General features: G+C 41.9%; 1 protein-coding gene across 1 annotated transcript in view; it reads right to left on the bottom strand.

The window, feature by feature from the left end:
- Positions 1–3,897, bottom strand: part of ankk1 (ankyrin repeat and kinase domain containing 1) — a 52,182-nt gene extending 48,285 nt beyond the window's left edge. Inside the window, exons 1-2 of the mRNA XM_061972980.1 lie at positions 3,424–3,897; positions 3,058–3,340 (exon numbers count right to left, since the gene is read on the bottom strand). Of these exons, the coding sequence (XP_061828964.1) occupies positions 3,058–3,340; positions 3,424–3,617 (477 nt within the window). The 5' untranslated portion in view covers positions 3,618–3,897. The remainder of the gene's footprint in view (positions 1–3,057; positions 3,341–3,423) is intronic.
- Positions 3,898–13,708: the final 9,811 nt, after the last annotated feature.

The raw sequence follows: 13,708 nt of genomic DNA, 5'->3' as shown, positions 1-13,708 counted from the left end.
CTACCTTTGGAGTTGGCAGAGTTGTTTACAAGCGACACCGAGGAATAAGACTTCATGGGATTTAGCGATTAGGAGTAGAGATGCTTTAAAATGTAAAATCGGAAATTATCGGTATCGTTTTTTTTATTATCGGTATCATTTATTTTTTTTATTTTTTTTATTTTATTTTTTTTATTAAATCAACATAAAAAACACAAGATACACTTACAAATAAATTTTGATTAAATTAAATTAATGTTTTTGTTTTTTTATTAAATCAATATAAAAAACACAAGATACACTTACAATTAGTGCACCAACCCAAAAAACCTACCTCCCCCATTTACACTCATTCACACTCATTCACACAAAAGGGTTGTTTCTTTCTGTTATTAATATTCCGGTTCCTACATTATATATCAATATATATCAATACAGTCTGCAAGGGATACAGTCCGTAAGCACACATGATTGTGCTGGTCCACTAATAGTACTAACCTTTAACAGTTAGTTTTACTCATTTTCATTAATTACTAGTTACTATGTAACTGTTTTTATATTGTTTTACTTTCTTTTTTATTCAAGAAAATGTTTTTAATTTATTTATCTTATTTTATTTTATTTTTTATTTTTTAAATGACCTTATCTGCACCATACCTGGTTGTCCAAATTAGGCATAATAATGTGTTAATTCCACAACTGTATATATCGGTATCGGTTGATATCGGTATCGGTAATTAAAGAGTTGGACAATATCGGAATATCGGATATCGGCAAAAAGCCATTATCGGACATCCCTAATTAGGAGTGACAGATTGTTTGGTAAACATATAGCATGTTCTATATGTTATAGTTATTTGAATGACTCTTACCATAATATGCTACGTTAACATACCAGGCACGTTCTCCGTTGGTTATTTATGCGTCATATAACGTACACTTATTCAGCCTGTTGTTGACTATTCTTTATTTATTTTAAATTGCCTTTCAAATGTCTATTCTTGGTGTTGGAGTTTATCTAATAAATGTCCCCCTAAAATGCGACTTATACTCCAGTGCGACGTATATATGTTTTTTTCCTTCTTTATTATGCATTTTTGGCCGGTGGGACTTATACTCTGGAGCGACTTATACTCCAGAAAATACGGGAAAGGGTTGGTTTTGCATAATAGGTCAAAACAAAACACCCGATAATATGTCTCCTAACAGGTGCCATTTTGGGGTCCTTAAACACACGCCATAATATTACCTGTATGTTACAGCACAGTACGCCTGACTAAGGTAGCCGTAATTCCCCGACAATCCATCAAGCGGTGCGGTTTCGTAGCTTACCAAAGTCGTACTAAAAGGTTTTGCCAGATTTTTGAGCCTTGTGTGTAATGTTCAAAGAAACATCAAAGTTTTGGGCTTGCTTGCTAGCGTCATTTTATTGAACAGGTGTCAACTTGCAATCCGAATCTTTCTTGTTTGTGTGACAGCCATCTACTTGTCACACTAATCATTAAACCATGTACCAAATAAAATGACCTCGAGGTCAGTAAGCACTACCAGAATTTTTTTTTTTTTTTAAATAAAGGATTTTAAGGGCACCTTATACTCCAAAAAATACGGTATTCTAAAATTAACAAATCACAATCAATTCAGACTGTCTCAAAGTAAAAATGCTGAACTGATTCAGGACATTTAGCACCATTTGCACTTAGTGATGTACTAGGTGCTAGTGAAGTGAATGATATCATGTTAAATGTTCTTCTATGATTGGAGATAGCATGTGTTTGTATTTGGTCACGGAATCCTTTGAAGGATTATTCTACTAAGGGCAAAAGTGCAAATGTACATCACAAGCACCCCAGAGAGTGGGGGCTTTTACCCCCAGGACATTGAGGAACTTAAGGGATAGCAGCAGTTGGATTTTAGGAGAGATAATAAAGACATTAGCAACATCTGGTAGGAAGCCCCACAAATAGGGGTAGAGGATAGGGGGCAGAGGTCACCCGACTCAAACTGATCAGAGGAATAATGTGAAGGCAAGATTGATTGGCCAGACTGACCGGCACCAAGGCTAGAACCACAAAGAGTAAGAGTCCTTGTGTAAAAAGGTATTTAAGCACAGTGTTCAGAGAGGACATCAGAAGAGAGTAATCTGGTCTGCTCATCATCCCGGGGGATCGCTGAAACAAATAAAGCTATTTGTTCGACGATTCCTCGTTGGCGTCTCCTTGGCTCATCACCCATCACACAACCATCAAATATACAACACTAGCAATCGAACAGTTAGTATTAGCATTTGGCTAATTTTAGAAGTATAAAACAAAAATATATGTATTTTTTTACTTTCTACTATCTTGCTGGCATGCGAAATGTTAACATGCTCATGCCTGATTTTTTTAAAATTGACAGTCCTTTATAAAAACCTGTTTTTAGTAAAATTGTAATACTTTTTTGGTGAAAATTCTTGTCAAAAAAGACAAAATGAATTGACTATGATTTTATTTGATGGAGCCATAAAAGACTGAAACATCCATGGGAAGGAGGACTAATTTGCTTACTTATGAGCAATGTGAGTGTGAATGTCGTCTGTCTATCTGTGTTGGCCCTGTGATGAGGTGGCGACTTGTCCAGGGTGTACCCCGGGTGACAAGCGGTAGAAAATAAATGGATGGATGGATGAATAAGTTCCTGTTTTTCTTTGTGTTTATTTTTACTTCCATGGTGACGACTTTCCTTTTGTTTGGCATACTGCGACTCATAAACTCATAATGAAGTGTTAAAAGTTACCTATATAAATCGCTGCCATGCCAATGCCCTGAGGTGAAACAAAACACAAAATTCATTCTCCGTTCAGCTAAACCGGCATGTTATATTTTTCGGCCCTAGATGTGCATTGTTATGCGGCTCATAATCCTCTGCCGGCGCGCACTGTCACTCGTCTTCAAGCGAGTCTTTTGTTGACGAACTAAAATTCCCCTTTAATTAATTTACTGGAGCGTGCTCACAACCGCAGAACAACTTCATAACACGAAACGCAGTAAACCGAGGCCCACTCGTAGTGCCATGTGGGGAAAAAAAATCACCGACCTTGACATGAAGATGATCATCCAGCAGAATGTTGGTTGTCTTCAGATTAAGGTGAAGTATTGGAGGTCGCAGGCTGTGGAGAAAATTCATGCCCATGGAGGCTTCGTGAATCATCTGGAACTTCTTAGGCCACATCAGATTGACTTTATATAGGAGATTGTTCATCGATCCATTATTCATGTACTCCATTACTATAGCAGGTGCCTCGTTGCAAAGACCGTAGATGCACACTATGTACTTGAATTTCACTTTCGCTATGTTGGACACCGCTTTCATTACTCTCCTGCAACAACAAAAAATAAATATTCATTGAAGAGTGACGCCACATTCGCAACGCATTTACCACAACCAATAATAATTCCTCACTTGTACATGTGTGGACTTGCACTGGTGTCCAAAACTTTTAGGGCACACTTCTCCCGCCATAGTTTGACCTTCACTTGGTAGACTTGACCGAATGTGCCTTCTGCTACTTTAATCCGGTCCGTCTCAAAGTCGTCCTTCTTGAAGTACTTCAGTAATCCATTGGATGGTTCCGGGTAATCCATAAATGCCGTCATCCGCTCCGCACGAGCCCCGTTAACACAGCCGCTGTCTAATCCCAATCATCGGCGGGATTCTGCCTCGTAGACGCATAGACCGGTGTTGCCACGGGGACTTGGGTGTGTGTGTGTTTGCACGATTTATCCAGTAAAACACCTGCAGAGTCAACTACTGTGGGAGGAGCCAAGCTTTGGAATTTGGTTTGTGTCACAATGTCGCAGAGCCGGTTTGAAACTAACATGTGGTTGCCCTTCCTGTCCTTCACAGAAATGCTGATTAGGTTGTGATTATAAGCAGACTTTTTTTTATATGAAACCAAAAACTGGGGTACAACCTCTGACAAAAAATGATGGAATCACCAGACTTGGAGGATGTTGATTCAGTTGTTGAATTTTGTAGAAAAAGAAGCAGACAACAGACATGGCACAAAACTACAGTATAGTCATTTTCAAATGGCAACTTTCTGGCTTTAAAAAATAAACTCAAGAAAATAAATTGTGGTCGTCAGTATCAGTATCATTTTTAGATCAAACAGAGTGACACAAATGAGGAATCACTCAATTCTGAGATGAACATTATCCCATCAGCCTGTAAATTTCCATTGCCAAAGCTAACAATTGCAGCAGATTAAATCTCAGTCTGCAGTTAAAGAGTGTTCACATCTTAGAGAGCTGTTGCACCAGATGGATTGACATGAATCACAGCTCCAACAGGAGATACACTATATTGCCAAAAGTATTTGGCCACCTGCCTTTACTCACATATGAACTTGAAGTGCCATCCCATTGAATTGTCCAAAATGTTTTGTTATCCTGGAGCATTCAAAATTATTTTCACTGGAACTAAAGGGCCAAGTCCAACTCCTGGAAAAACAACCCCACACTATAATTCATCCTCCACCAAATGTCATGCTCGGCACAATGCAGTCCAAAATGTAGCGTTCTCCTGGCAACCTCCGAACCCAGACTCGTCCATCAGATTGCCAGATGTAAAAGCGTGACTCATCAGTCCAGAGAAGGCGTCTCCACTGCTCTAGAGTCCAGTGGTGACATGCTTCACACCACTGCCTCCCACGCTTTGCATTGGACTTGGTGATGTATGGCTTAGATGCAGCTGCTCGGCCAGGGAAACCCATTCCATGAAGTTCTCTGCGTACTGTACGTGGGCTAATTGGAAGGTCACATGAAGTTTGGAGCTTTGTAACAACTGACTGTGCAGAAAGTCTTTGCACTATGCTCTTCAGCATCCGCTGACCCCTCTCTGTCAGTTTACATGGCCTACCACTTGGTGGCTGACTTGCTGGTGTTCCCAAACTGGAGGACATGTAGGTAGGATTGAGGAGGTCTTCGGAGTATTCCTTCCACCGATCCACTTATTGTCCATTATCACTTAATTACGTACGTACGTGACACATGTACGCGCATTAGCTTTAGGTGTTCTTCGCTAATAATAGCAATTTGAATAGCTAGTGTTAGCTGTCATTGAATGTATGTCATGATTTGTCACTACAGATGATGTCTGTTTATGGTTTATGTTATTTATGTTGCCAGTTCTTCTAACCCTCCCTTAGTTACGTTTTCCCGTTGCTAGGAGCATTGGGGCGGCATGGCGTAGTGGGTAGAGCAACCGTGCCAGAAACCTGAGGGTTGCAGGTTCGCTCCCCGCCTCTTACCATCCAAAAATCGCTGCCGTTGTGTCCTTGGGCGGGACACTTCACCCTTTGCCCCCGGTGCCACTCACACCGGTGAATTGAATGATGAATGACAGGTGGTGGTCGGAGGGGCCGTTGGCGCAAATTGCAGCCACGCTTCCGTCAGTCTACCCCAGGGCAGCTGTGGCTATGAAAGTAGCTTACCACCACCAGGTGTGAACGAATGATGGGTTCTACATGTAAAGCGACTTTGGGTACTTAGAAAAGCGCTATATAAATCCCAGTTATTATTATTATTATTATTATTGAGGGTTTCACGCCTGGTTTTGTTTCCTGATTATTGGTTGCACCTGCTACCGCTCTTATTATGTCCTTTTTTTTAAGCCTATGTCACCGTGCACTCGGCGCTGTTGCATTGTTCGCTAATAACGACATGTTGCGTTTTTCTTTTTCTTGCCACGTTTAAGTGTTTTCTTTTCCACGCTTAAAGACTGTCACGTTGTTCGCCCTTGGTGACTTTTTGGTTTTTCGCCGCACTGTGTCTTAGTTTTTGTAATTTTTCCTTGCCTTAGAATTAAAAGAAACTTCTCTTACCTGCAAGCTCTTCTCCTGTTTCTGTGAAGAAGTTGCAAACAGCACCTTTAATGACCATGGTGTTATGTATACAGGAGGGAGTTGTGACGGCACAGAAAGGAGCAGTAAAGCTCTATGATTTATTATATATATATATATATACACAATATAATATATATGGCACGGCGTGGCGTATATAGGGGACGGCGTGGCACGGTTGGGAGAGTGGCCGTGCCAGCAACCTGAGGGTTCCTGGTTCGATCCCCACCTTCTACCAACCTCGTCACGTCTGTTGTGTCCTTGAGCAAGACACTTCACCCTTGCTTCTGATGGATAATGGTTAGGGCCTTGCATGGCAGCTTCCGCCATCAGTGTGTGAATGTGTGTGTGAATGGGTGAATGTGGAAATAGTGTCAAAGCGCTTTGAGTACCTTGAAGGTAAAAAAGCGCTATACAAGTATAACCCATTTTAGCATATATAATAATGAAACAATATTAATAAATAAACTATAGAATGGTGTGTGACAAAATCCAAGAGTGTGTGTGTGAGGCTATGTTTTAGATTAGCTGTAGTGTGTGTTACCTAGTGCTGGATCGAGAGGAGGGACAAGGCAAGAAGGCAGTCCGTGGGGCAGGCAGATGGTCAGGTGGCTAAGCGGGGAGTAGGAGGTCCGTGTCCAAGCAAGAGGTCGAGGATCGAAGGAGGCAGTCCGGAATCCAAAGGGGAACACACAAGGAATCACAGGGAGACAACGAGACGCACAGCTCGACACGTGGACCAAAGGCAGACTGCAGGAAGGATGACAAGGAAGACAACGAGACCAAATAAACACGACGGTGGAGAACACAGAGAGCGAAGCAAGTTTGCATAAAGCTCGACGTGGCTTACTGTACATGACAGATGATTACGTTCTGGCGACGGATATCAGGCTGAGCAGGCTCTTGAAGGCAGGACCTCTCTTAGCGGCACGTGCGCAGATTGCCGATGAATGATTGCAGCTGCCGGCTGCTGCAGGGTGGAGGCTCGCCCGGCGCGTCCCTGGAAGTGCGCGGCCGTGGACACCTCCCGGAGGCGCAACAGGCCAAGCGCAAAGATGAGGCCACATTGGAATGCACCCTGGCCGTGACACATGGTTGGCCAGCATGAGACTTTGTGGCCCGTTTGAGAACATATGTTATAAAATGTCCATACATATGAAAAAAGTTTTAAAATGTATTTCTATTCCTAGTCAAGGGTCGCATGGCCACTGTTTTTTAATTTATTTTTAGCACTTCAAAATCCGCTCATATAATATGAGAGACTATATCATCATCCACTCCTATTAATTGTTCAAACTCTGTTCCAATAAGACTCTGTATACACTATAAAAAGTAGATGATGTGCTTAACCGACCATCCACTCCTATCAAACTGCACTTTAACAAGGTGCTTCACCCACGACCGCCACAGTTTGATGCCTCAGTGGTTTGCAGTTGTACTATTATTCAACGTGGCTCATTTTATGTGTTTGTGCACCAAGTGTCAGTAATTATAAACACATTTGTGTTGAATTGATTAGTATTTGTTTAACGTGCATGCTTTGACCTCGTCAAGGCTTTGGAATACAAACACAAGGTCATGGGCATGCCTTTGTGTGCTTTAGAGTCTACTCAAAGTAGAAATTAATACACACTGCCTGTTGTTTTTTTGCTGAATGCAACCCGCTGCCTGTAAGTCAGGGGTGTCAAACTTGTTTTAGATCGGGTCTACAACCTCCGGGCTGATGATTTTAGGTTGTCCTGAAGAATTTGGAAGTAATTCCTCCTTTTGTATCGTCCCATTTAAAGCACCAGTTCCATTGGCAGCAAAAGAGGCCCAGAGCATGTTCCTGGGATTAAAGGATTCACTTCTTCTCCTCCAAACATATTGCTGGGTATTGTGGCCTTCTGGAGGAAAGTTCTGTGGTCAGATGAAACAAAAATTGAGCTGTTTGGCCACAATACCCAGTAATACGTTTGGGGGAGAAAAGGTGAGGCCTTTAATCCCAGGAACACCAAACCTACCGTCAATCATGGTGGTGGTAGTAGTATGCTCTGGGCCTGTTTTTCTGCTAATGGAACTTCTGCTTTACAGAGAGTAAATGGGACAATGAAAAAAGAGGATTACCTTCAAATTCTTCAGGACAACCTAAAATAACCAGTCCGGAGGTTGGGTCTTGGGCGCAGTTGGGTGTTCCAACGGGACAATGACCCCAAACACACGTCAAAAGTGGTAAAGGAATGGCTAAATCAGGCTAGAATTAAGGTTTTAAAATGGCCTTCCCAAAAGTCCTGACTTAAACGTGTGGACAATGCTGAAGAAACAAGTCCATGTCAGAAAACCAACTAATTTAGCTGAACTGCACCAATTTTGTCAAGAGGAGTGGTCAAAAATTCAAGCAGAAGCTTGCCAAAAGCTTGTGGATGGCTACCAAAAGCACCTTTTCGCAGTGAAACTTGCCAAGGGACATGTAAGCAAATATTAACATTGCTGTATGTATAATTTAGAACCAGCAGATTTGCTCACATTTTCAGTAGACCCATAATAAATTCATAAAAGAACCAAACTTTGTGAATGTTTTTTGTGACCAACAAGTATGTGCTCCAATTGCTCTATAACAAAAAAATAAGAGTTGTAGAAAGTATTGTAAACTCAAAACAGCCATGACATTATATTCTTTACGAGTGCAAACTTTTGATCGCGACTGTAAATGCCAGTCAAACTTCCTTTAAGAATCTGCTCAAATGTTAGCTGATGGCGAGTTTAAAAGTTGGAAGTAATCTCTGCTCTGTCGTTTTTAATGGTCTAAAGCAGTGGATCTTAAATGGGGGTACGCGTACCCCTGGGGGTACTTGAAGGTATGCCAAGGGGTACGTGAGATTTTTTTTAAATATTCTAAAATATAGCAACAATTCAAAAATCCTTTATAAATATAAATAAAAGCCTAACTTTTTTACCAAATAGTTCAAGAAACACCACTACAAATGAGCAATATTTTGCACTGTTATACAATTTAATAAATCAGAAACTGATGACATAGTGCTGTATTTTACTTCTTTATCTCTTCTTTTCAACCAAAAATGCTTTGCTCTGATTAGGGGGTACTTGAATTAAAAACAATTTACAGGGTGAACCACTGCTCTAAAGAAAGGGTTTAGGATACTCAAGACAGTATATAAAATTTAAATGTCAAATTATGCGCTCAAACACTCAACGTGTGCTTAAGCTGCCCCCAATTTAGACCCGAGTGTGTCAAGACCTTTTGCGCCTTTTATAATTAGCTCACCAGATCCAAGATAGCAGATTATGTCATCCGCATCATTAAGGGGGAGTGTTTTATCGTATATATTGTTGTCTCCATTTAAAGTAGGGATTAGGACGCCAGGTTTTAAAAGAGTTTATAGGCTCATAAATAGCGTTTTAACACATTGTGTTTTGTAGCCTGAGACACATAAAATAAAGAGTGTGTGTGACTTCCACCACGCCACTAGCTTGATGCATAAATATTTGGCCTGTCTCCTGTGGGTTTTATAATTCAAAGTACATTTAGAGCATGACACACAATTGTGTGCGACCCTCAGTGGAAAGCACCTAATTTCCTTTTACCGTGTATGAACTGTAAATGTGGCTCATTGTCTATTTTGGCTCACAGTTCGCGTCTCGCTTGGGGATGAGTCACTGACTCGGTTGTCCTTTCTGACTGGCCGCGTTTAAATACAAAGTTGGCAACATTAATTATTTTTCCTCCAATGGGTGTTTTTCACCAGCCCTGGAGAAGATTGTGCACGTGTGGGTTAATTCACTGCACAGAACATGTCTGACTGTGTTTACCGTGGACTCTAGAACAGTTCTAGAGTCCACAGTAAACACATTATTGTCAGACTTAATATGATTGCAGATTAAATTATAGTTCACTTTACCAGTGTACACAGTGGAATATTGTGACACGCTGTCAAAGACCTTTTTCTTTGCACGTAAGGAGACATGAGGAGAATAACTGATGATATGAGCAGCATTTAAAGGCCTACTAAAACCCACTACTACCGACCACGCAGTCTGATAGTTTATATATCAATGATGAAATCTTAACATTGCAACACATGCCAATACGGCCGGGTTAGCTTAATAAAGTGCAATTTTAAATGTCGCGCGAAATATCCTGCTGAAAACGTCTCGGTATGATGACGTCTGCGTGTGACGTCACAGATTGTACAGGACATTTTGGGACAGCATGGTGGCCAGCTATTAAGTCGTCTGTTTTCATCGCAAAATTCCACAGTATTCTGGACATCTGTGTTGGTGAATCTTTAGCAATTTGTTCAATGAACAATGGAGACAGCAAAGAAGAAAGCTGTAGGTGGGAAGCGGTGCATTGCGGCAGGTGTTGTGCTGGATAACGCACCCCCGCCGTAGAATGCACCCCTTGACTGGTGTGCCGGATAACACAGCCGGTGTTTCATTGTTTACATTCCCGGAAGATGACAGTCAAACTTTACCATTAGCCTGTGGAGAACTGGGACAACAGAGACTCTTACCAGGAGGACTTTGAGTTGGATACGCAGACACTGTACCGTGAGTACGCATGTAGCTGCGGCTTCCAAACATTTGATCGCTTGCCCATACGTGCATGCCGCTATGTGCATGTCACGTACGTAACTTTGGGGACTTTGGGGAAATATATGTGCTGTATGAACTTTGGGGAGGTGAACGGTACTTTGGGCTGTTATGCGGGATTCATTTGTGGCATATTAAATATAAGCCTGGTTGTGTTGTGGCTAATAGAGTATATATATATATGTCTTGTGTTTATTTACTGTTTTAGTCATTCCCAGCTGAATATGAGGTCCCACCCGCCTCTCACAGCATCTTCCCTATCTGAATCGCTACCACAGCCCTCTAGTCCTTCACTCACACTTTCCTCATCCACAAATCTTTCATCCTCGCTCAAATTAATGGGGAAATCGTCGCTTTCTCGGTCCGAATCGCTCTCGCTGCTGGTGGCCATGATTGTAAACAATGTGCAGATGTGAGGAGCTCCACGCGCATATCGTCTGCTACTTCCGGTACAGGCAAGGCTTTTTCTATCAGCGACCAAAAGTTGCGAACTTTATCGTCGATGTTCTCTACTAAATCCTTTCAGCAAAAATATGGCAAAATCGCGAAATGATCAAGTATGACACATAGAATGGACCTGCTATCCCCGTTTGAATAAGAAAATCGCATTTCAGTAGGCCTTTAAGTAGCCCGTTGTGTTACTCACCAGTCAACTATTCATTATTCATCAGCAAGCACCTGTCATCAGGGACCAGTGGATCTCAAACTGTTTTAGAAAAAACCCTGGCTCTCCAAGTACCACCATAATGACCAGCATTAGAATACAGTAGCTTAGTGGTCCTAAGTATTCATGTTAGAATAATTATGTATATGTTATCACACAACTCGTATGCTTAAAGGCCGTTGCTATAGTTATTATCAATTGTGCTGAAGTTGTACTTTTCTATCTGTGCAAAGGCACACAACGCGTAATCTTGCTTTGCGAGTTGTCTCGTGTCAGCAGTTTGTTTCCAGACCCTGCCTGCTGACAACCAAGGACGGACATCGAGTACCTCAGCGCGGACAGGACAGAGACAGGGCGAGATCACAAGTGTCAGCACATTTCCATTCTGAATAATCATGTATTGTGTCTACTGGGGCTGCTTGCAGCCTCAGTGATGTTAACTTAGGGACCTCCCGAATAAATAGAGGAGCATGTGGGACTGTACCTTAGAGCGTAGGGGGAAACTGTAACTGAGTGTACAGCTCAATACGTCTCTCCTCATGAGTAAAATTCAACTCTGTCCCAGCTTGATTTCTTCTTCTTGTATAGTGTAATAGATAGTTTGGGGTTTGAACCTGACATTTCATCAAAAACAAGGCAGCGTGTTTTATTTAACAAGTATATTTTGTACTTTTGGCCACTGTAACATTACACACAGTTGGAACAGTAACACTGTTTGAATATAGAAAAATAAAACACTGTACTTTAATAAAGTTATTATTTGGCGCACCACTAGATGGAGCCTGTTTCCCGTTTAACAAAAGGGCTGAAACCTAACATGAGGATGTGATCAGAATTACGGAATACCCCATACTTTGAAAAAATATTTAGGCCTGATCTATTAAATGTTTATGTGTAAAACATACGCAGACTTGCAAAGGTGATCCGCCAAGCTCTTGCGCAGAGGATTGCATCTCTTAAATGAACAGAAATGCGAGTGCAATCCGTTTTTATGCTGATTATCGGAACACCCACAATACTGGTAGGAGATAATGCAAATATAATCATATTTGCGGAATTTATCAAGACTGAAACTGCTCTGCGGCCGCTGTTTTGAATCTATATTTAGATGATTGTGAGAATAACGATGATCGCACTGTAAAGACGAAGGAGCGCAAATAGTTTCTCTGTGTGTCTGCTAACATATTGGAACTTTCAGAAATGAAAAATATTTGATTTATTGTCTATTCAGCAATATTATCGTATAATTGTACAGCTGCTACATTACAAGCAGCTAATTAAAACAAATTGTTATGTACAGGGGGAGGAGACAGACGACAGGGGCGGAGTTAAAGCTCTATATTTAAGTATTATATATGCACAATATATAACAATAATAATCAGGAATGAAGTGTGACTAAATCCAAGAGTGTGAATGGTGTGAATTAACTGTTGTGTGTTACCGGGAGTGTTGAGTGAGAGGCGGAAGTCCTGGAGGGGAAAGGCCGAATTGAATGTCCGTGAGACAGGCAGGTAGCCGGGGGTATAGCGAGGCGTCAACAAGTCCGTGTCCAGGCGGGGGGGTCGAGATCCAAGAGGGGCAGCCAGAGAACCAGAGAGGAACAACAGGGTTGACGAGACACACAGCTCGTCACGCGGGAACGGGGATTTGCTGCAGGAACGACACGACACAGGACAACGCACAATGAAACACGGAGGAGAGAACACAGAAAGAGCAGGATTGCATAGAGCATGTTATACGGCTTACTGTACAGGACAGGTAGCTACGTTCTGGCCCGGAACGCGGGTCTGCACTGGCTTAAGAAGCCCAGGGAGCTCATCAGCGACAGGTGTGCGGATTGCAGATTGGTTGCAGCTGCCTGCTGCAGCCGCAGTAGCGCAGAGTGCACAGATGAGTGCGCATTGGCATGCGCCCGGGCGGTGACACAAATTCAACCACTTTTAATGTTATTTCTAATTTTTCCATCATTGATGATATATGTCCTATATGAAAACAACTCCTACAATATGCGTTTTAAAGCATTCTTACATGCATTTTTTGATCATTCAAGACGCACCATCGCAACAATAGTACCTCCCAGGGGGCACCTACTGTAATGTAAGCTTTGGCATGCTATATTGCCCAAAAGGTGGCGTGTGCTGGACATTGCACAACACAAGGAAACAGCACATGTCAGACCGTAGGAGCATTAGATGTCACGAGGGAGGGAAATGAGTGTCTCCATGATGACAGCTGCTATAGTGCATAGAACATTCTCATTTGGATAGGGCGGCCCACAGCACTTTTGCACTTATTAATTTTACACACAGGCTCAAGCAACATGCCCGCTAATAATATGTGCAATATAGTTATAGCTGTTTAGCGTGCGGTGTATTTATTGTACACCATAACTTTCTACAGCCTTTCTAATGCCTCTCGTGGAAGTGTGACCATTATTCTTGCGGATCGAACGGCAAACTAAGTATTCTGGCTCAGTGTGCAAGTGGCGTGCGTGAGCTGGCAGGGGCTTGTCTCTGCCATCGTTCCACAAAGAGGAAAATCGTGATTAATTTCAACAAAAGAGAACTCGGACAACAAAGTAACAGGG

This window comes from Nerophis lumbriciformis, linkage group LG17 (genome assembly GCF_033978685.3).
Source record: "Nerophis lumbriciformis linkage group LG17, RoL_Nlum_v2.1, whole genome shotgun sequence".
NCBI classification, from domain to species: Eukaryota; Metazoa; Chordata; class Actinopteri; order Syngnathiformes; family Syngnathidae; genus Nerophis; species Nerophis lumbriciformis.
This window is presented reverse-complemented; position numbering and strand designations above follow the sequence as displayed.